The 16946-nt window shown below is 46.5% G+C and overlaps 1 protein-coding gene across 2 annotated transcripts; it reads right to left on the bottom strand.

Moving 5' to 3' along the window:
* Positions 1-515: 515 nt before the first annotated feature.
* Positions 516-14728, bottom strand: tnrc6ba (trinucleotide repeat containing adaptor 6Ba). Of its 2 annotated transcripts, XM_088284310.1 has the most exons (22): positions 14398-14728; positions 13132-13221; positions 12644-12665; positions 11910-12353; positions 8940-11828; positions 8665-8826; positions 8355-8551; positions 8116-8187; positions 7822-8016; positions 7533-7652; positions 7266-7391; positions 6632-6793; positions 6408-6512; positions 6066-6258; positions 5289-5456; positions 5008-5154; positions 4295-4438; positions 3972-4061; positions 3679-3882; positions 3329-3396; positions 3059-3198; positions 516-2893 (listed from the first exon to the last, which is right to left on the bottom strand). In XM_088284310.1, the coding sequence occupies exons 2-22, from the start codon at positions 13186-13188 to the stop codon at positions 2329-2331; spliced, it is 6270 nt and encodes a 2089-aa protein (XP_088140436.1). In that variant the 5' UTR covers positions 13189-13221; positions 14398-14728; the 3' UTR covers positions 516-2328. The 2 variants fall into 2 exon arrangements, with proteins under 2 accessions (XP_088140436.1, XP_088140435.1); XM_088284309.1 differs by lacking the exon at positions 7533-7652.
* Positions 14729-16946: the final 2218 nt, after the last annotated feature.

Raw genomic sequence — 16946 nt, 5'->3', positions numbered from 1 at the left:
ACGTGGACACTACATCGTTTAATGTATTGAATTTGGGTAAAATGGGTTTTTATTCATGACAAATATAAAAAAGATAGTTTTTATAACCGTTTGTACCAGATTATAGAATATATGAATTTTAGGACAGTGGAGAAGGTTAATGTTATATATAGTATTTACTTCAGAGAGCGCAAGGTGCGTTCTGTCTTATTCCGTTGTGTACAGCAAATGAACGCAAGTTTTTTTTTTTTTTTTAAACTTGCCACAGAATGGAGAATACATTTAATTTATATAATAATTTATAAAATAGACTAGCATTATCAAGTAAAAAAGTGGTACGGGTTTAAATATTTGATTAAAAAAATCTAAAGAAAAAAAATGAAAAGAAAAAAACAACTAACGTAAGTATTAGACTGTTGCCAGACTGCACTTGGCCAAAATGTCTACAAACAACCTAAAATGATAAAATCACATTCAAGCAAAAGAAAAAAAAAATCTGCTATTAAAACTGCTTAAAAACGACAAATGCAAAATAACTCATTTGAACCTTTATTAACTTGTTCTTTTCCACTTTAAATTAATTTCTTGTCCTTTTCGTAACATCTGAAATAAATGAAAACATCCTGAACAGGAGTGATAAAGACTGACTTAATTTAAATTGATACATAACATCAAAAACAAACAAAAAAAGAAAAACAGTAAAACATAACAGCTACTGTCTTTAACGTGTCTGTAAAACACTGTTTCCAGCTGAGCTTGGTATGGTAGGATTTGGGCATTTTAATAGAAATGCCTTCAGTTGGTTGCGTCTTCTTAAAAACAAATGATCTAGAATCGCATTTAACAAAATGAAAAAAAAAAAAAAAACATGGACAAAATGCTGCTGCTAAAAAAAATTAAGAGACATATATGCAATAGTGCCAACGTTTTTGAACTTTTCAGCTATCACAATGTCCGGTGGTCTCACACACACACACACACACACTCATACACAGGCGCGCGCACGCACGCACGCACGCACTCCAAAAAATGCCAAGCTGTCAGATAAACATCTATCAAAAGCAAGTGCCCGCATACACGCATGACCGAATCTCTCATGGACAAAAAAAAAAACCTGAAACAAAACATTCAACATTGTAGCAATTACTCGCACGCACACGCGCGCACGCAAACAGACTCACATTAACACACCCGATATCGAAATTTTCTTCATCGTCCATACCGTCAACGCTCCTGTCATGCACACACAAGGCAGGCAAGGAGGGCACCTTGAACAGCGAGTAAATAAGTGACCCAAGTCATCATGAACAACAGGACAATATAGAACAACAACCAACTCGATTTCTTTGAGTAAGAAAAAACAAAATGACAATAGCGAGGTCAGTGTTTGAATAGGGAACAAAGAGATCTCTACAAAGTTTCACGTTTCTCTTCAAACCGAGAGACGACTGATGAACATCCACAAGGAGATAAGAGTTTTGCTTGTCAAACCTAAGAGCAGTGTGTAACTGGTGTGTGTGTAGGGGTGTGTGTGTGTGTGTGTGTGAGGGCAGGTGGGCCAAGGCCACTGCTGATGTAACATTACAAGTCGTCCTGTAAGGTCGCTCTCGAGTTGTGGAGGGATTTGTTTTGGATGAGTCAACAACAAACCCCAGAGGCATATAGTGCAAGTTTGGCTAATGTTTAGGTTTTTTTTTTTTCTTCTTCTTTTTTTCCTCTCTTCGCTTCTCTTTTTAACCCTGGGCACCATATCCAACAAGGTAGAGGTGTCAGCACGGAGTAAAAATGCTCCTCTACATCTCAAAAAAAAAAAAAAATAAAGAGGTTGCCACTGGTCCAGGTGAAAGCGATCTAGCGAGGCGCTGCCATCCCCAGTTTTCCACGACACACTCCGGATCCTTTTTGTCACTTTCAAGCTTCCGAACATGAGAACTAAAGAGAAGTACACCGGGTCTTAAGAAGGCTCAGTCTGCAAGTCGTCGACATTAAATACAAAAAGACGAGGAGGGGAATGGGAATTTGGGGAGGGACAACTGTGGCACACAAAGAACAGCGAAAACTAAACGCGTTGCCATGTGGGACTCGGCGGAGCCCGTCTACAGTACATGCCTGAGTGATCGGGTCGTGGAGTAAAAAGACAGAACCACCCCGCCTCCACTTCAAGTTTCACTGTGGTCTTCATTTAACGTTGATGATTTCATGTGTGAAATAAAGAGAATGTATTGCATGTAGCCTGTGTGACGGGAGACCAGTGTAGCTTCAATTCACATCTTTTGTGTGTGGAAATAAATAGAGCGTGACATTGTGACACAATGATTTTCAACATAATCACGTGTCAAGCGGGGCCCTTCAGATGGAGTCGGCGCCCCCTCCCAGGAGGTCCCCCGGCAGCAGCGACGCCGGGCTGCCCATCTGATGACGATCTTCAAGTGCTGGCGAACCCCAGAGGCTACTACCGGGGTACCCGGCGCCACTCATGCCGCCCATCCCCCCCCACAGACCTTGCCTTCCTGCGTCCACCCCTCCGCTTCCACCCACAACGGCGCTGTTGCCGCTCCACTGGGAGAAGATGCCCAGGCCGGGTGCGGCGGGGGCGGACTGATCCGATGAGCTGCCGGTGGTTTCGAGGCTCTGCCACGTGGATTCGGAATGCCCGGCTGCCACGGGTATGGCCGACCCTGCCGGAGACGCTCTCTCTCCACTTCCTCCTGTGCCGCCGCCATTGCCTCCTCCCGTTGATGCTCCGAGCTCGCAGTTGGCACCGCTACCGTTCGTCCCCACCGCAGGGTTGGTGCCGGAGACGGCACCAGCGCCTCCGCTCCCTGACCCTCCAGCCTGGGAATGTGCAATATATCGGGCCACATCCTCCTCACTCATAAATTCCGCCAAAATGGTGGTGTTGCCCAAAACACACCTGTAGGAAAAGCAAATACTCACTCAAACTGAAGCATGATATAACGAACCAAAGCTAAATGGCGGTTCATGGCGTGTGCACCCGCCATCATCGAATATTTTCAAGCCATCATTTCTATTGCCTGAACAAAAACGGAATCAGAAACCTAAAGAACATGCGCCTTACATGTGGAGGGCACTCTGGGCTTTGGCTGCTTCCTGCTTGGAGCCGTAGCGGATAAGTGCGCTGCCCTGGGTCAGGCCAAGGTGAAAGGTCAGCAGGGGGCCATGCTGCATGCAGATGGTTCTAAGCGTGGAGCCATCAATCTGCAGAAATAGAGAATATGCACGGGGCGGCGAAGGTCAAGGTGTGAATCCAAACTATTTGACTTCTGAGCACCAATGTCTGACCGTGATCGAAATTGCTTTCAATATTTGTATTTGCTCGTGAGCATACCTGCGGCGTGAGATTTTTCAGCACCAACCAGCAACTTTCCCGAGAGCTGCCATCGCTCCACGCTGAGCCTTTAAGAGAGTGAACCGCATTTTAAGAGGTTTTGAAACTTTAGATGGCCTAGCGTGGTTATGTCATTCGTCTTCCAAGTGATTAGCATACAGACTGATTTAATTTTAAATTAAAATTGTTGGGCTGTTTCTTCTGTTGTTTATGGCAGCTGTTGACTGCGCGGTGAGTGCGCAGTACGTTTTGGCGATTGTGACCGTGTGGTCGTGTGAGTAGTGCACTTGGCTAAGAAACGGACCTAACCATGCAATACGACAAGACAAAAAAAAGTTTTTGGTTCTTACCGGCGGCGCCTGAGCCACCGCTCCATCCCCTGCCGGCCAATCGAGGGCCACCCCCTGACCACGGGGTAGGAGATATCTGTTTTTGACTGGCCAAGCCCGGAGGTGGGCGGGACAGCTGCGCCTGGCTGCTGCCACGACTGGCTTTCCAGGACTTGTGCCCAATGGGCTCGGGGGGCCAGCCAGTCTTATAGTCGGTGTACTTTGCTATTAAAAAGGAGAACAGAGAGGTGGCTGAACATCTGAAAAGGGCCGTGAGACGTTCCGACAGAGGCTGTGCGGGTGTTTGGGTTTACCTGAGTTGTGTGCGTTGTTAAGGGGATCTGAGGCACTGTAGGGCCAGGCACCAGGTGAAGGCAGTAAGGTGTTGAGGGGAGGGATGGAATCTGCAACGAAGAATAGCTGATGTTGGACTTGTGCGGAATTTCATATTTTGGCTCATTAACTGAAAACAACCGTCGCGCTACTCCCGCACTAAAAACAATTCTTTTCCGTTTTAACTTCATGGATTGTCGGTTAAAGACTGTGGAAAGGGCCGATTTAGCCGTTGAGTCTGGCTAAATGGGATCGCAAAATAAAGCCAAAAGAATAAACACTCCAGCTGCTGTTCAATACGAACCAGAATTGTCTTGTAACAACTGGTGCTCGGTGTCATTGAGGCCGGGAGAGACGGCGTTACCCATCATGCTCCCAGGCGTCATGTAGGGGTCCGATTCGGGGTCAACCCGATCTATTCCTTTCCAGGGGACACCAGGTTGAAACTCTGAGGAAGAGGACAAAGGAAATACAAGGTGATCATCAACAGTAGATATGCTAAATGACTTTCACAGGACATTATCATGTAAATTTGACATTTTACAAAACATCTTTTTTTTTTTTTTTTTTTTTAATGAGTGAGTGAGAAAGCAAGATGTCGGCCCATTGGTACGTCACAGGGAGGGATTTATGTTAGGTGTCGAATCCGCTGCTTGCGCAACATCAACAAATCCTATCGGAAAAAAGGCGGCGACGCAACGGCCCAACTAGTAAAAATGCATTTGAGGTTTTAATTGTCTACTTATTTTTTTCCTTCAAAAGCAAAAGTCAGATTCAAAGAGTGTAACATTGAAAAGAGACCGGAAAGACACCTCGCCCCCAAAAAAAACAGACTGATTTCTACAAGGCTCTCAAAAGACGTCACTGACGGTAATTAATACACCTGGGAACTGTTTCATAATTCTTGGAAAAATTGCAGAATGTGTCATTTAAAAATTCATATAGCGTCAACTCCACTGAGACGCTGCGTGTCAAACAATGAGTGCAAACAGGATTGCGTAAGGCCTCGGCACTTACCGGGGGGCCAGCTGGCCGTAGTGGTGGGCTTAGTATTCATCTTGCCAGGGGTGCGGTGCCAACTGGCGTTGCCTTGCGCGTCTCCAACAATCATGTCGTACTGTGAGTAGGGCGAGCCCCCCGGCATCTTCATGGGGGTGACAGGACCTGCGCAGTAGTTTGTATCAACACCATTGCACAACAAATTGCTAAACTAATCATTTCGTTTGCAGTGTCCCTTCCAAACCAATGCACAAGGCTCTTTTTTTATATTTTTGTCAAGGTCCAAAATCAAGTCTTACCATTTTTGTGGAATGCATTTTCGGGTAATGAAGTGTCTGGGGAGGAGTGTCCCTCCATCATCCATTTGAAACGAGATTGTTGGCCTCCCATGTCCTTCATGCCTCCAGGCCCCCCCACCGACGAGCCACCCAGGTCCATACCTGTGAGGTTCACACCAGAACTAAAGCCTGTAGGTGGAGGGAATGACATGTGACAACCGTTTAGGATCATTCAATTTTTCCAAAGTATACGCCCTGTGCTATATGCGGACAGACCTCTGCCTTGAATATCCACCCTGCCCAAAATGTATGTGTGACGATTTATTTTGGCTGCCAGGATGGCCGAGTGGTCTAAGGCGCCGCGTTCAGGAGCCAGTCTCCCCAGGAGGCCTGGGTTCGAATCTCGAATTTTCCCATTGTGGGACGAATAAAGGGCAAATTATTATTATTATTATTATTATTATCTGTCGTCTGTATTTCTCTATGCTGAAAATCGCCATTGGTTGAAAAAATAAATAAATAAAATAAAAAACATATCGGTCGGGTCCTACTTAGAATGGGAAGTGTGGTCCTACCAGCCTAACCAAACGGGTTTGGAGCGAACCAGGTTGTGTTTGCTGTAAAATGTTATTACATGTTAATTATCAATTATGTCATTAATGAATTGCGCAAATTGTATAACTTGCAAAATATCGCCTGATTTCCATGGACGCGCTCAGAATGGAGTAAAAATTTTTTTTTTAAAACTAGACAAGTTAACTTTAATTGCGCCTAATGTCTGTAAAATACGGTACTCACTGGAGTAGGGTCCAAGCGTTTTCTGATGCAAGTCCACAGATCCTGCCAAGCCCTGGTGGGGCAAGGAGTCAATCCCGTGTAATTTGGCACCACTTCCACCATGGTGGGAGGGAGAGAGCTTTACGCTGCCACCTAAACTCCCGACTTGCTGCTGCTGCCGTTGTTGCTGGAGAACTGCCATGATCCTGGCCAACTGCCAAGGTGCACCAAAAAATAAATTAAAAAAATCAGCAACCTCATTGTGACAGTGTAGGTCAAGTAAAGAAGAAAGCCAGAAAGCAGATTGTCAATAAACATTCTAAAGAAAAAAATAGCTGCAGAATGCTGAGCGCGTGTGTGTACCTGTTGAGGGTCAGCTTGCTGCCGCACATTCGGTGCGAACTTTCTCTGGTTTTGCAACAGCTGCTGTTGCGGTTGCTGTTGTTGCTGGAGGAGGAGCTGACAAGCCTAACACAAAGACAAAGCACGGTGAAACATTTTCCCCGATGCCTTCCATTTTGCAAAAAGAAGTCAAATACGGCCATTGTAATGTAGATCATAGAATGATGTGCTGTGCTCAATCTCACCAATTGGAACTGGATGTGCTGTGGGTAGATGCTGCTGAGCATGGCGAGATGCTGGGGGGACAGCTGGGGAGGGAACACACCGCCGCCGACTCCTGCCACTCCTCCCACACCCCCCACGCTCCCGCTGGGAGGGGGCATCTGCTTCAGCATGGAGCCTGGCACCTGGGGGGTGGAGACGCACACAATGTCAGGCATGCACAAGGTTGCCCCGGTCGCCCTTCGGTACAGTAACCAACAGCAACCACGTTGGTTTCCTGATGAACATTGATTCTCTGTTCTGTCCTTGTTAGTTGGTGATAATGAGGGTGTCAATTCAGTCAATCAACTGAATTCTCCAGAAACAAGTGGTAAAACATGGTCATTGATGTTTTGAAGAGTGATTGTGTAATTCTAATCTACGCGCTATCGGCACTCACTTTGCGGGCGCGTGCGTTTAATATTAGCGTAATGCGACTGAGACAAGTACCATCTTGACATACGTCAACTACAATTTATTTATTTATTTTCCTTCTGCTGCGGCCCGTTCCAAAGTGGCCTACGGACCGGTACCGGGCCGCGACCCACTGGTTGGGGACCTCTGATTTATGGGATTCTGATAAGTGGCATCTGAGAGACGGAAGACGAGCAAGAGCACCTGAGGTGACAGGAACTGATGAGGCACTTGTGCTCGTATCCCTGGGGACTGGTTCATGGGCGGAACATTGGGCTGGTGCCTGGGCTGAGACATCCCGCCACTGCTGCCAAGGAGACTGTGGCCACCCTGTGATCCAATATGGACATTGACAGTCACGCAAAAGAAATGAAGGATCTCAAAAAAGTGGCACATTTATGTTGTGTACACAGAACTACACAGAGAAGAGTAAGGATGGGAAGACAGATACAAGAGGAGCGGCTATCTTACTTGTCTAAAGGGAATAGTGTGATTGAAGAGGGAATGGGGCTTGTAGGCAGTGGATGGTGAGAACAGAGAGCAAGGACCATCCTCCCCAAGGTACGCATCCTGATTGTTCATAAGCAAGGTCTGCCCAAGTGACAGCCAAGGGAAAAACATTTGAGCGCGCAGGGGACAGGGGGTAGAGTGAGACAAGGAGGGAATGAAGGAAAAGGGGGAGCATCACACCAGGAAGAAACGACTAAGTGAAAAAAAAAAAAAAAAAGATTCTTCTATCATGAGACATAAAGACAATGACCTTGTCATAAAAAGAATCCCCAGGCGCTGCCTCTTTGGAAACGGGTGAACGATAAGCCATGCCGCCCGCCCCTCGTCCTTTCCGCATATCTCCGTTGTAATCCATCATTCCCATGGCTCTTTTGTCCATTTCCATCTTCTTCTCCTGGAGCGCACCCGGAGTCAGGTCAATGTTCAGACCGCTCGGATCGTCATTCTGTCCAAAACAAGAGAAAAACAGTCATCGCGTTAATATGGAACCGAACCTGTGAAGTTCAGTTGAAATAAAATAAATAAAAAATGTTTAATGCCTTACCAGAAGCCCCATATTGGAGAATTGTCTGTTGATTGGGCTCATCCAGGAATCTCCTCCAACCTTGAGCGGACCCTGAATAGGATTGGGTTAAATTTTGTGAACAGAATTCAACCTTGACAGCTGGATTGAGCACAAAGTGTGTGCACTGTGGTCTTGAAAGTAGAACTCAATAAATAAACACAACGGGAACAATCTACCCAAGACGGTGAGGATGTAAAGGTTCCAAGCAGGTAACCCACCTTGTTGCTGGGTTTCTTGACATTGTGGCTTTGTCCCCAGCCACCATTGCTACCCTGTCCCCAAGACGACCCACTACCCTGGGAGCCGGTGCTATTCCACATGCTCCCGCCCTCCTCCTCTTCCTCCCAGCTCGAGTGACGGGAAGCTGTCACAGAGCCCTCCTTGTCCCCCCAGCTGTCTTGCATAGACTTTGTTCCTGTCGGAGAAGTTCGGTAATTATACAGAAATATTAACATCAGACTGTGAATAGTACCCCAAATTAACTTTTGTCCAGCACTATTTTCTTTAAGGTATCATGTGTGCTCTAACCAGATTTGAGAGGATTGGAAGGAGAGTTTCCCCAGCCAGTTTTGCCCCCGGCGTCATCAGGTTCCCCCCAGCCGGTAGGGGCATCTGTAGATTTTCCCCAAGCAGCTGTGCCGTTGTCTATGGTGGGACTAGCTGGAGGTGTGCCACCCCAACCTGAGGTGCCTGCAGACATCAACACGGGGAACACTCTTGAACTCTTACAAACATAGCATTGGGGGCCTAATTTCCGTTGATTGTCATGATCATTTTTTTTACGCAAGTTGCTGGTGTCTCACCCATTTGAGAGGTTTTTCCTAGCCCATGACTAGCGTTGAAGTCCCTGCTGCCTCCAGGTCCAGCGGCAGGTCGATTGAGCTGCTGCGTTGGAGGTGGGGGTCCCTGTTGTTGGGTCTGACCCTGGCAATGCGGCTGTTGGCCAGCAGGGGTGCTGTTCTTATCCCACAGATTAACCGGCTTGTAGTTGTAATGGGTTGGGTCTCCCCACGCTGATGTCCCATCGTCGATTTCATTTTTCCTGCTTAAAGACTGTGGGGTAGGCTCCTCCCAACCGCTCGGTTCAGATCCACTTGCACCTAATCCGTGACCAGCAGGGATGGGCCCTGAGGTCCAGCCTGAGCTTTGGTTCTGGCCTTGGGAGACTGGTTTTCTCCCAGCACCCCCTTGCATAGCCCCTTGGTCCAATGCTTGCTGCAGCTGTGGAGGCTGATTGCGGGGTTGTGATTGTTGCTGCTGCAGTTGCGCCTGCAGGCCTGTGATAGAGCCTGACTGGCTGTTTGGCATCTGGTGCATTTTATTTCCTCCACTCCAACTTTGATGGGGTTTGGACGCAATAACGCCAACTGCACCACTCCCACCCGCCCCTGCGCCCCCTGCTCCCCAGGACCTCCGTGGCGGTTCCTCGTCCCAGCTTCCCCAACCACCCGCACCCGAATCCCCACCTGAGTTCCTTCCATTCTTCAGTTCATCTTCCCATCCCGCACCACTATTTGATTTGGAATCCTGCTCACTCCAGGCCCGACCTGCCCCAACCTTCTGCCCTGAGCCCCACCCACTCCCTCGTCCTTCCCCGCCCATTTCTTTCCACCCTACTGCTCCCCTCTCGTCATTTCCTCCCCAGCCTCCACTCACAAGGTTACCTTGTTGCCCCAGACCACCCCAATTGCTCCCATTTCCTCGACTGGTTCTCCATTCTTCATTGCCCCACCCTTTGGTCTCCTGATTATCCATGGCACCCATTCCTCCTGCACCCCAGCCCGTCGTCTTTCCCTGCTGGTTTTGCCCCAGTGATCCTGACCCACCTCCAGTACCTGCTGAGGTCACTGCACCAGATTGTGAGACGCCAAGATTACTCATGTTGGGTCCTGGGGGGGGTGGGGCTCTCCCAGATAGAGAGGTGCCACCACTGCTACTGCTGCTGCTGCTGGTCTCCCAGCCCTCCCCAGAGGAGCCAGCAGATGAAAGCAAGGGAGGGTGGACCCCCGGCCCATTCGAATCACCAATTGGGATTCTGGGTCCAGAAGAATACTGAGAAGAATTTCCAAGAGAAGCTGGGTGTTTTGAAGAGGTTGAAGACAGTGCGCTCTTATTGTGTTCTGCTTGATGACCAACATCCCAAGCGGTGTTTTGTCTGATCTGTGTTTGGCCCCAGCCTGTGTTTGATAGTACCCGCGGATCAAGATCGGGACGGCTGAGCAGGTTCTGTAAGGCAGCTTCAGTATCAGGTGGCGGACGCCGGGGACGAGTGCCATTAGGTTCCCTTTCACATCTGGAATTGCCACCGCTGGATAAAGATCCTTCCCGCGCTCCATGTCCTCCCTCACTCCATTCTCCCGTTTCTCCCTCTCCCTTCTGATTGTCCCAAGCTCTGTTCGTCGCAGTTGAGCTGACAGGAGGATTGCCGGCTGTGCTGCATCCACTACTGCTGCTGTTACTGCTGCAGGCTCCTCCCACAACTTCGCCAGGATTACCTCCGCCAGTGCAAGAGGAACTCCCACCCCAGTCAACACTCGACATCCCTTTTTCCACTCCTACTCCTGATGTCCCCCACCCTCCCTGAGATACCCCAGTTTGACTATCATTTGCCCCATTTCCAGCACCACCCCAAGCATTAACCCCACTCGAGGGCCCTGGATAACCCCAACCTGAGGACCCATTATCCCCCTCAGCAGCTCTATATGACCCCAAAGCACCCTCTCTTCCCTCCCATCCATCAGTCCTTGAGGCACCCGTTTTGGAGTTAGATGCAGGGTAAGAGGGTTGGCCCCTCCACGAGGATGAACTATTGTGGTCCGGACCACCTCCGATCCCTCCGGCAACTCCTTCCTCTCCTGGCATTTTTGGTCCCGCTGATTCACTATCCCACTTGCCCCCTGCCATCTCTCTGTCTCTAGATTGCATTTGGTGAAGTTGGTGCTGATGAGTGCTTGATTGATTCACAGACAAAGCTTGGTGACCCCCGACCACCCCGACTGCCCCAGCCTTTAGCCCTACGGAAGCAGAATTGTTGGCAGATAAAGTCCCTCCGGGGCCCTGGTGATGGAAGGACGATGGACCTCCTTCCCCGACAACAACGGGCCCATCCTGCTGCACCAAGGCAGGCCAGGCCGAAGGGTTGGCATTTGGATTAAAGTTGGCACCGGGAATACCACTGCTGCCATCGACGAGGCCACTGGCATCATGGCTTCCTGGCACAGCGGCGGCTTTGGAAACTGAAGGGGACTGCTGTAATACAGGCCCAGCTGAAGCTACTGCATTTCCTCCTCCAAGATGGCCCTGGGCGGCAGTCGTCCCCCATGCCACACTACCGGACGACTGCATACATTCATTGGGCAAAGAGAACAAGGAAGTGGACGAGGATTGGTTGCCAGAGGCACTAGTGCTGTTCACAGGCATCCCGTTGCTGTTGTTGTTGCTGCTGCTGCTGTTGCTGCTTCCGCCGCCACCCCCTCCAGCCACAGTGAAAGAAGCTCCTCCTCCATCACTTCCAGCGATGCTGGGCCACTCTTCCAGGTCGTTCCCATCTACAATCACCTTCTCCCTGCCCTGAGAGGAGGCCTGGCTGCCTAAGCTTGTGCCCCACATGGAATTTGCATAATTAGAAGTAGTGGTCGAAGCAGCAACTGATGATGAGGTGAGGGCCAATGAGGTGGGAGCTGCACCGGAATCTGAAAGAATTAAAGACCGACTTGAGAAATGGAATTTCACGCAGTGATCAGTTTTTAAGCAAATGTTGAGTGAACTCATACCTGAGACAGCAGCTATGTTTGCATTGGGGGGATCTCCTCCTCCTCCCCCTCCCAGCAGCATGGAGGACAGTGGCGGCTGACCCCTTTTCAGTAGCACTTTATGGTCCTGCTGGCAGCGGAATCTCGGCGGCACTTCTCTCGGCATATAGCGAGCTTGCTGCTGAGGCGCCTGGGCCGCACCTCCGCTACTTGTATTCCCGTTCCCTGTAACACTTGTGCTGCCTGTGGCAGAGGAAGAACTGGCGGTGGAGGTGGGCTGTCCGTTGGCCACAGCAAGGCGCTTGGCATTGTTACCACCCTGTGACTGGGCGGCAGCACTGCCAGGGCCTGAAGCGGCTGGGGATGGGGATGCAGAGGGGGAGGGGGAGGGTCCAGGGCTGGGGGAGGCAGAGCTGCTCTGAGTTGCAGGAGGATGCGCAGACGCCTGCTTGGTCAAATTTAGCACTGAATGACGAAGCAGGGAGGAGAAAGTAAATTGCACTGTTAATATCAACGAGGTCCATTGTTAAATTTGGGGGAAAAAATGCTGAATATAAAACACAGACTGAAAAACAAGCCAATCTTAGTAAATTATATATTTTCACTAACATGCATATTTTAAAATGTAAAATAAACAACATCAGCAAAATGAAATAAATAGGAGCTGAAAGAAGAAATAAAAAATAGGACATGCGGGCAGACTGTTTTAATATAAAAGCAACTCAACTTTAACTTTTTTTTATTGTACATCTTACCTTTGTTTTTTTGTTCTGCAACCTAAAATGAAAAGGAAAAAACACATTACAGAATGTTTCCATTGTGGTAACTGGTGACACGATTAAAACCAATTTCAATCATTCAAATTATGATGAAGATTATTCTTTGACTTCCACCCGTTGCACGCACTTTAGCGGATAAAACTATAAAAAAACGATACCACGTTCAGCTCACCATGAGTTCATTTGCACCTGTAAAAATATACTTTACTCAACCAACCGAGACCCTTGCAGGTCAAAAGGCAAGGTCTTTTCACATTTGCACATCCGATTCCATACAGTACAAGACTAGCCAGTACACTGGAGGATTTCTGGTTCAATGTAAACCGGAGTGCTCAGGGGCACTCATTCAACTTTTTATGACATGAAAATGACCCAAGAAAAGATTTATGCATTACGGATACATTTCTAAGAAAGAAAAATTACAAATGCCACTGAATGAGTGCGAAATGAGACAATGAACTTACCTTCTGAGAGGCTTCCCTTTTCCTTTTTTCTTCCTTTTTCCTTTTCTTGTCTTCCATGAACTACTGCTCCAGTCGTGATACTCCTTTCTTCTGCAAGGATCAGCAGGATATTAAAAAATAATACAGTCACTATTCAGTTTAATTCTGAATTCCATTAGGAATTGCACGTGTGCACACACAAAAATGTTGCCGCAAAAAGAAGCACAAAGGGCCAATATCACCACTGCGTCAGAACCACGTGAGACGATAATTATTATCCCCAATCATAAAGCATGTAGCGTGGCGTAACCTAATCCCACTTTTAAATTCTCCCAGTCGACAGCGAATCCTTCAAGTCCGCCGAGTCAATCTGTAAATACTGACCTCGCTGAATGTTCAGATGCAATTTCATCTTTTTCAGCATGCATTAATATTGAGGAGCAGTTGACACTACAGTAGTGTACAATACCAAAGCACCAAATAATGCCAGGGATGACACAACGCTAAGTAGGACAAATGGAGCGAGCACAATGCACAAACTACTGTCTGCAAAGCACCATTGGCCACTTCCAGCATAATGCTTGTGATTCATTTTAAGTATTGCTCGCACTCCCAGAAGGCAGTCATACTTCATAAATAGATACTGCTTATACCACACAAAACCCATACTGATTTTAAACCCGATTTGTCCTCAATCACTTTTACATTACATAAAATATGATGCTGCATTATCTGTTAACCTTCCAGTCATTGTAGCACGAGCAGTTTGCTAATGTCACAGTGGTACATTTAGGGAACGACTGGTTGTATGGGAGGTGGAGAAAAAAATATTTACAGATAAGGAATGTCAAGTCGCCTCAACAAACCACAATGTGAAGAGGCTGACGTGGTGAATATATGCCTTTACAGGTGTAAAGTAGCCATAATGTATGCTTCTACCGCTGCTGGCTAACAAGAAGTGGGTGGAATTTTCCTGCCTCCTCAAAAGCAAAGAAAACACATTTATCAGTTGTCACCCATCTAAGTAAAATAGCTGGTCTTTGTTGTGCAAACAAAGCGCCTTTATAGCAAATGCAATGTGCTATAAAGATTATCTATATGAAAACATAGTCGTAGCTAATGCTAATATACATTGACAGCTAAAAGTAGCACAAGCTAATGGCGTTAAATTGAGCACAAAACAAGAGATATCGGACACACTAGCAAGACAACGCAGCGTTTAGTGAATTTGCATTTGCATGCATTACAGGAAACCGAAAAACAACCAAGAGACATGACGATACTCACCTCAGCAATCACATATGAAGAAAAGCTAGCGTGCTAACTAGCTAAAGTGCTTCAGTGCGTTTTTTCTTTTTAGCTTTCTGAGGCATTCGTCGAAGCTACAAGAACAGCGACGCCTGAGCGGATACGTCAAGTAAGAGAAATATGTTGGGAAATACACGCGCGACACGCCACGGGGCTGCTAAAGAAGTATTGTGGCTACTGCGGAGTGAAGCTAAATATGCAGAAATGTTCAATTTCAAAGCGCTGTGGAGTCAGTCGGTAGACGGGCGGCCATTTTGCTGCTCGGCATGAAGAGTCTCCAATGGCCAGCAGCCAGTGGCAGCTGCGTGGAAGCGCTCTGACTGGCTGCCTGGGATTGGGAGGGATGCATAAAAAAAAACAAAAAACGTTTTTTTGACCTTCATAAACTTCCAGACACTTGCTGAAACAAAGATCACATTTTTCTTCCAGGGGCCGGGAGAAGGAAAACACGCATGTTATCTGGAGGAGAGAGTGCAGGACAAGGATGCAGAGGTGGCAAAAAGTAGTCAGGCGCTTACACATTTTTTTTTAAATACAGAAGCATCTTGGTGTCTTACTTTTTTTTTGGGGGGGGTGATGCTTTTACAAATGCTCATTCAAAAGCCATTCAACTTTTAATGCCCCTGGAGTGGCGGGATTTATGCATTCACACAATATCTAATAATCGTGAAAGTGTCAGAACAATTGCATTTCTTTCGCATTATTAGATCCACTCGGAAATGCATATGCATACAGTAAATGTGCAATCGTCTCAAGGAAAAGCAACTATCACTCCATCATTCATCACCCATTCATCCATCCATTGTTTCCTTCTTAGATTGCACAGGTGAGGTGGGATTTATCTCATCTGACATTTTTTTTTATAATTGTGAAAATTTAATTTACTGTAAATGATAACTTCACAATTATTTAGAATTTTAAGACAACACAAAACTTTCCCAATCTTCAATATAAAACACAATGGAATATGTGCTGAAAGCGATCTCTGCTGGGTATTTGAATATAGAGTAGAATCAACATCTATATTGTCTTTGTGAGTAAATAAAATAGAAAACAAACAAAACAATGCAGTGGTTTATCACCCAACACACATTCAAAAGTAAATTTTATGCTAACACGTCAGTTCAAGTTAAAATAAATGTGATAAATTTTGTGCGTCCGTCGTATTGTTCACTATCAGCCACAAGGGGGCGTAATCTTACAAAAATACACTAACTTGCAGTTTTGCTTTACGGGTGCTGTACCATAAAAATTAGGTTTACTAACGGTCTATTATCAAGAAAAAAAATAATTTATCACAATATCCATACGTATCTTAGAGGTAATGAGAATTTTTTAAACAAAAATTATTACTCAAGTTTTCACCTTCCATCCTGGATGGCACGTCTGCCTCACAGCTGCGGGTTCGAATCTCATCTTCAACCTCCCCTGGTGGAGTTCCATCCCCCCGCTCTCTAAAGTCATACATGTTAAGCAATAACATGTTTAGTAATTAGTACTTTATTAAATCTGTGTGATTGGCCCATGTCACATTTCAGCTTTTTAAATCACCTGCTATGTTTTTGCTCCCCTCTCTGTTCCAAAATGTGTAAATCAATCATTTCCCTTGCATCACATGGAGGGCAAGTGACTGATTGCTTAAGGTCTGCTTACAATACTTGCATCAATACTAAAACCCACTGACAGTTCCAGCTGTCGAATATTAACACTTAGGTGCAGCTGTTGACCCCTGGGAGGACCGAAATTGATTGTCACACCTCCTCAAACTCACTGCCGTGTGCATAACTATGCATTTACACCAGCAGGAATACATTCCTTGACCGTGAAGTCTTGAAAACATTCAGATTGAGTTGTGAACACTGCAGGAAAAAGGCATTAAATGGAAAATATAGAGCAAAACACGAGTCAGCGAAATGCATTACGATGGCTCCCCTGTGACTCATAATATTACACACTAGACATGTTCACCCATGTCTCCTGGCAAGATGAAAGTTTTCCCACGGTCATATGGATTTTAAGTGAAGCAATTTATTCAACAGAAAATATTAGAAAATCCTCATTTTAGTACGGTTCAATGATGTCACAATTTATTACTTCTAAATCAACCGTTAAAATAAATACAATGTCATTGTGGCGCAATTCTAAATTAGCCTTGAAATAAAATACATTTTTGATGGTTCGTGTGCAATGTGTGAATATTTTCGAAGCGCCAGAGGACTCAGCAGATTTTGAACATTTTATTTTTAAGCTGACAGGCTCTTTTTTTCAGCAAAATACAAGAAATAATTTTAAGCTGCGCCCTTTTTGGTATCCCGCACAACATTCTGTGACCTTCTGCACACTCCTAGCCCAGCGTTTCATTTTCCCGAACTGGAAGCGTGCCTTGCCTCCTTCCTGCGTTTGACGGGGTCAAGGAAGAGCTATAAAATTTCCAGTTGGTTTTCTCTCAGAGGCACTTTGAGGAAGTTTTGTTTGAATCTGGAGCCCCCTCGCGCTGTCCATCGCATATTTACGAGGTACTGTACGAG

The sequence above is a fragment of the Idiotropiscis lumnitzeri genome, chromosome 20 (genome assembly GCF_059441095.1).
Source record: "Idiotropiscis lumnitzeri isolate Australia: NSW breed Sydney's pygmy pipehorse chromosome 20, RoL_Ilum_1.0, whole genome shotgun sequence".
NCBI classification, from domain to species: domain Eukaryota; kingdom Metazoa; phylum Chordata; class Actinopteri; order Syngnathiformes; family Syngnathidae; genus Idiotropiscis; species Idiotropiscis lumnitzeri.
The sequence above is the reverse complement of the archived record's forward strand: the minus strand, read 5'-3'. Positions and strand labels throughout refer to the sequence as shown.

Coding starts and splice junctions, on each gene's coding strand:
- tnrc6ba (XM_088284310.1), bottom strand. CDS start 13,188: ATGGAAGACAAGAAAAGGAAAAAGGAAGAAAAAAGGAAAAGGGAAGCC. Junction 12,354..12,643: donor TGCAGAACAAAAAAACAAAG/GTAAGATGTACA, acceptor TTCGTCATTCAG/TGCTAAATTTGACCAAGCAG. Junction 8,188..8,354: donor TCAAGAAACCCAGCAACAAG/GTGGGTTACCTG, acceptor AATCCTATTCAG/GGTCCGCTCAAGGTTGGAGG.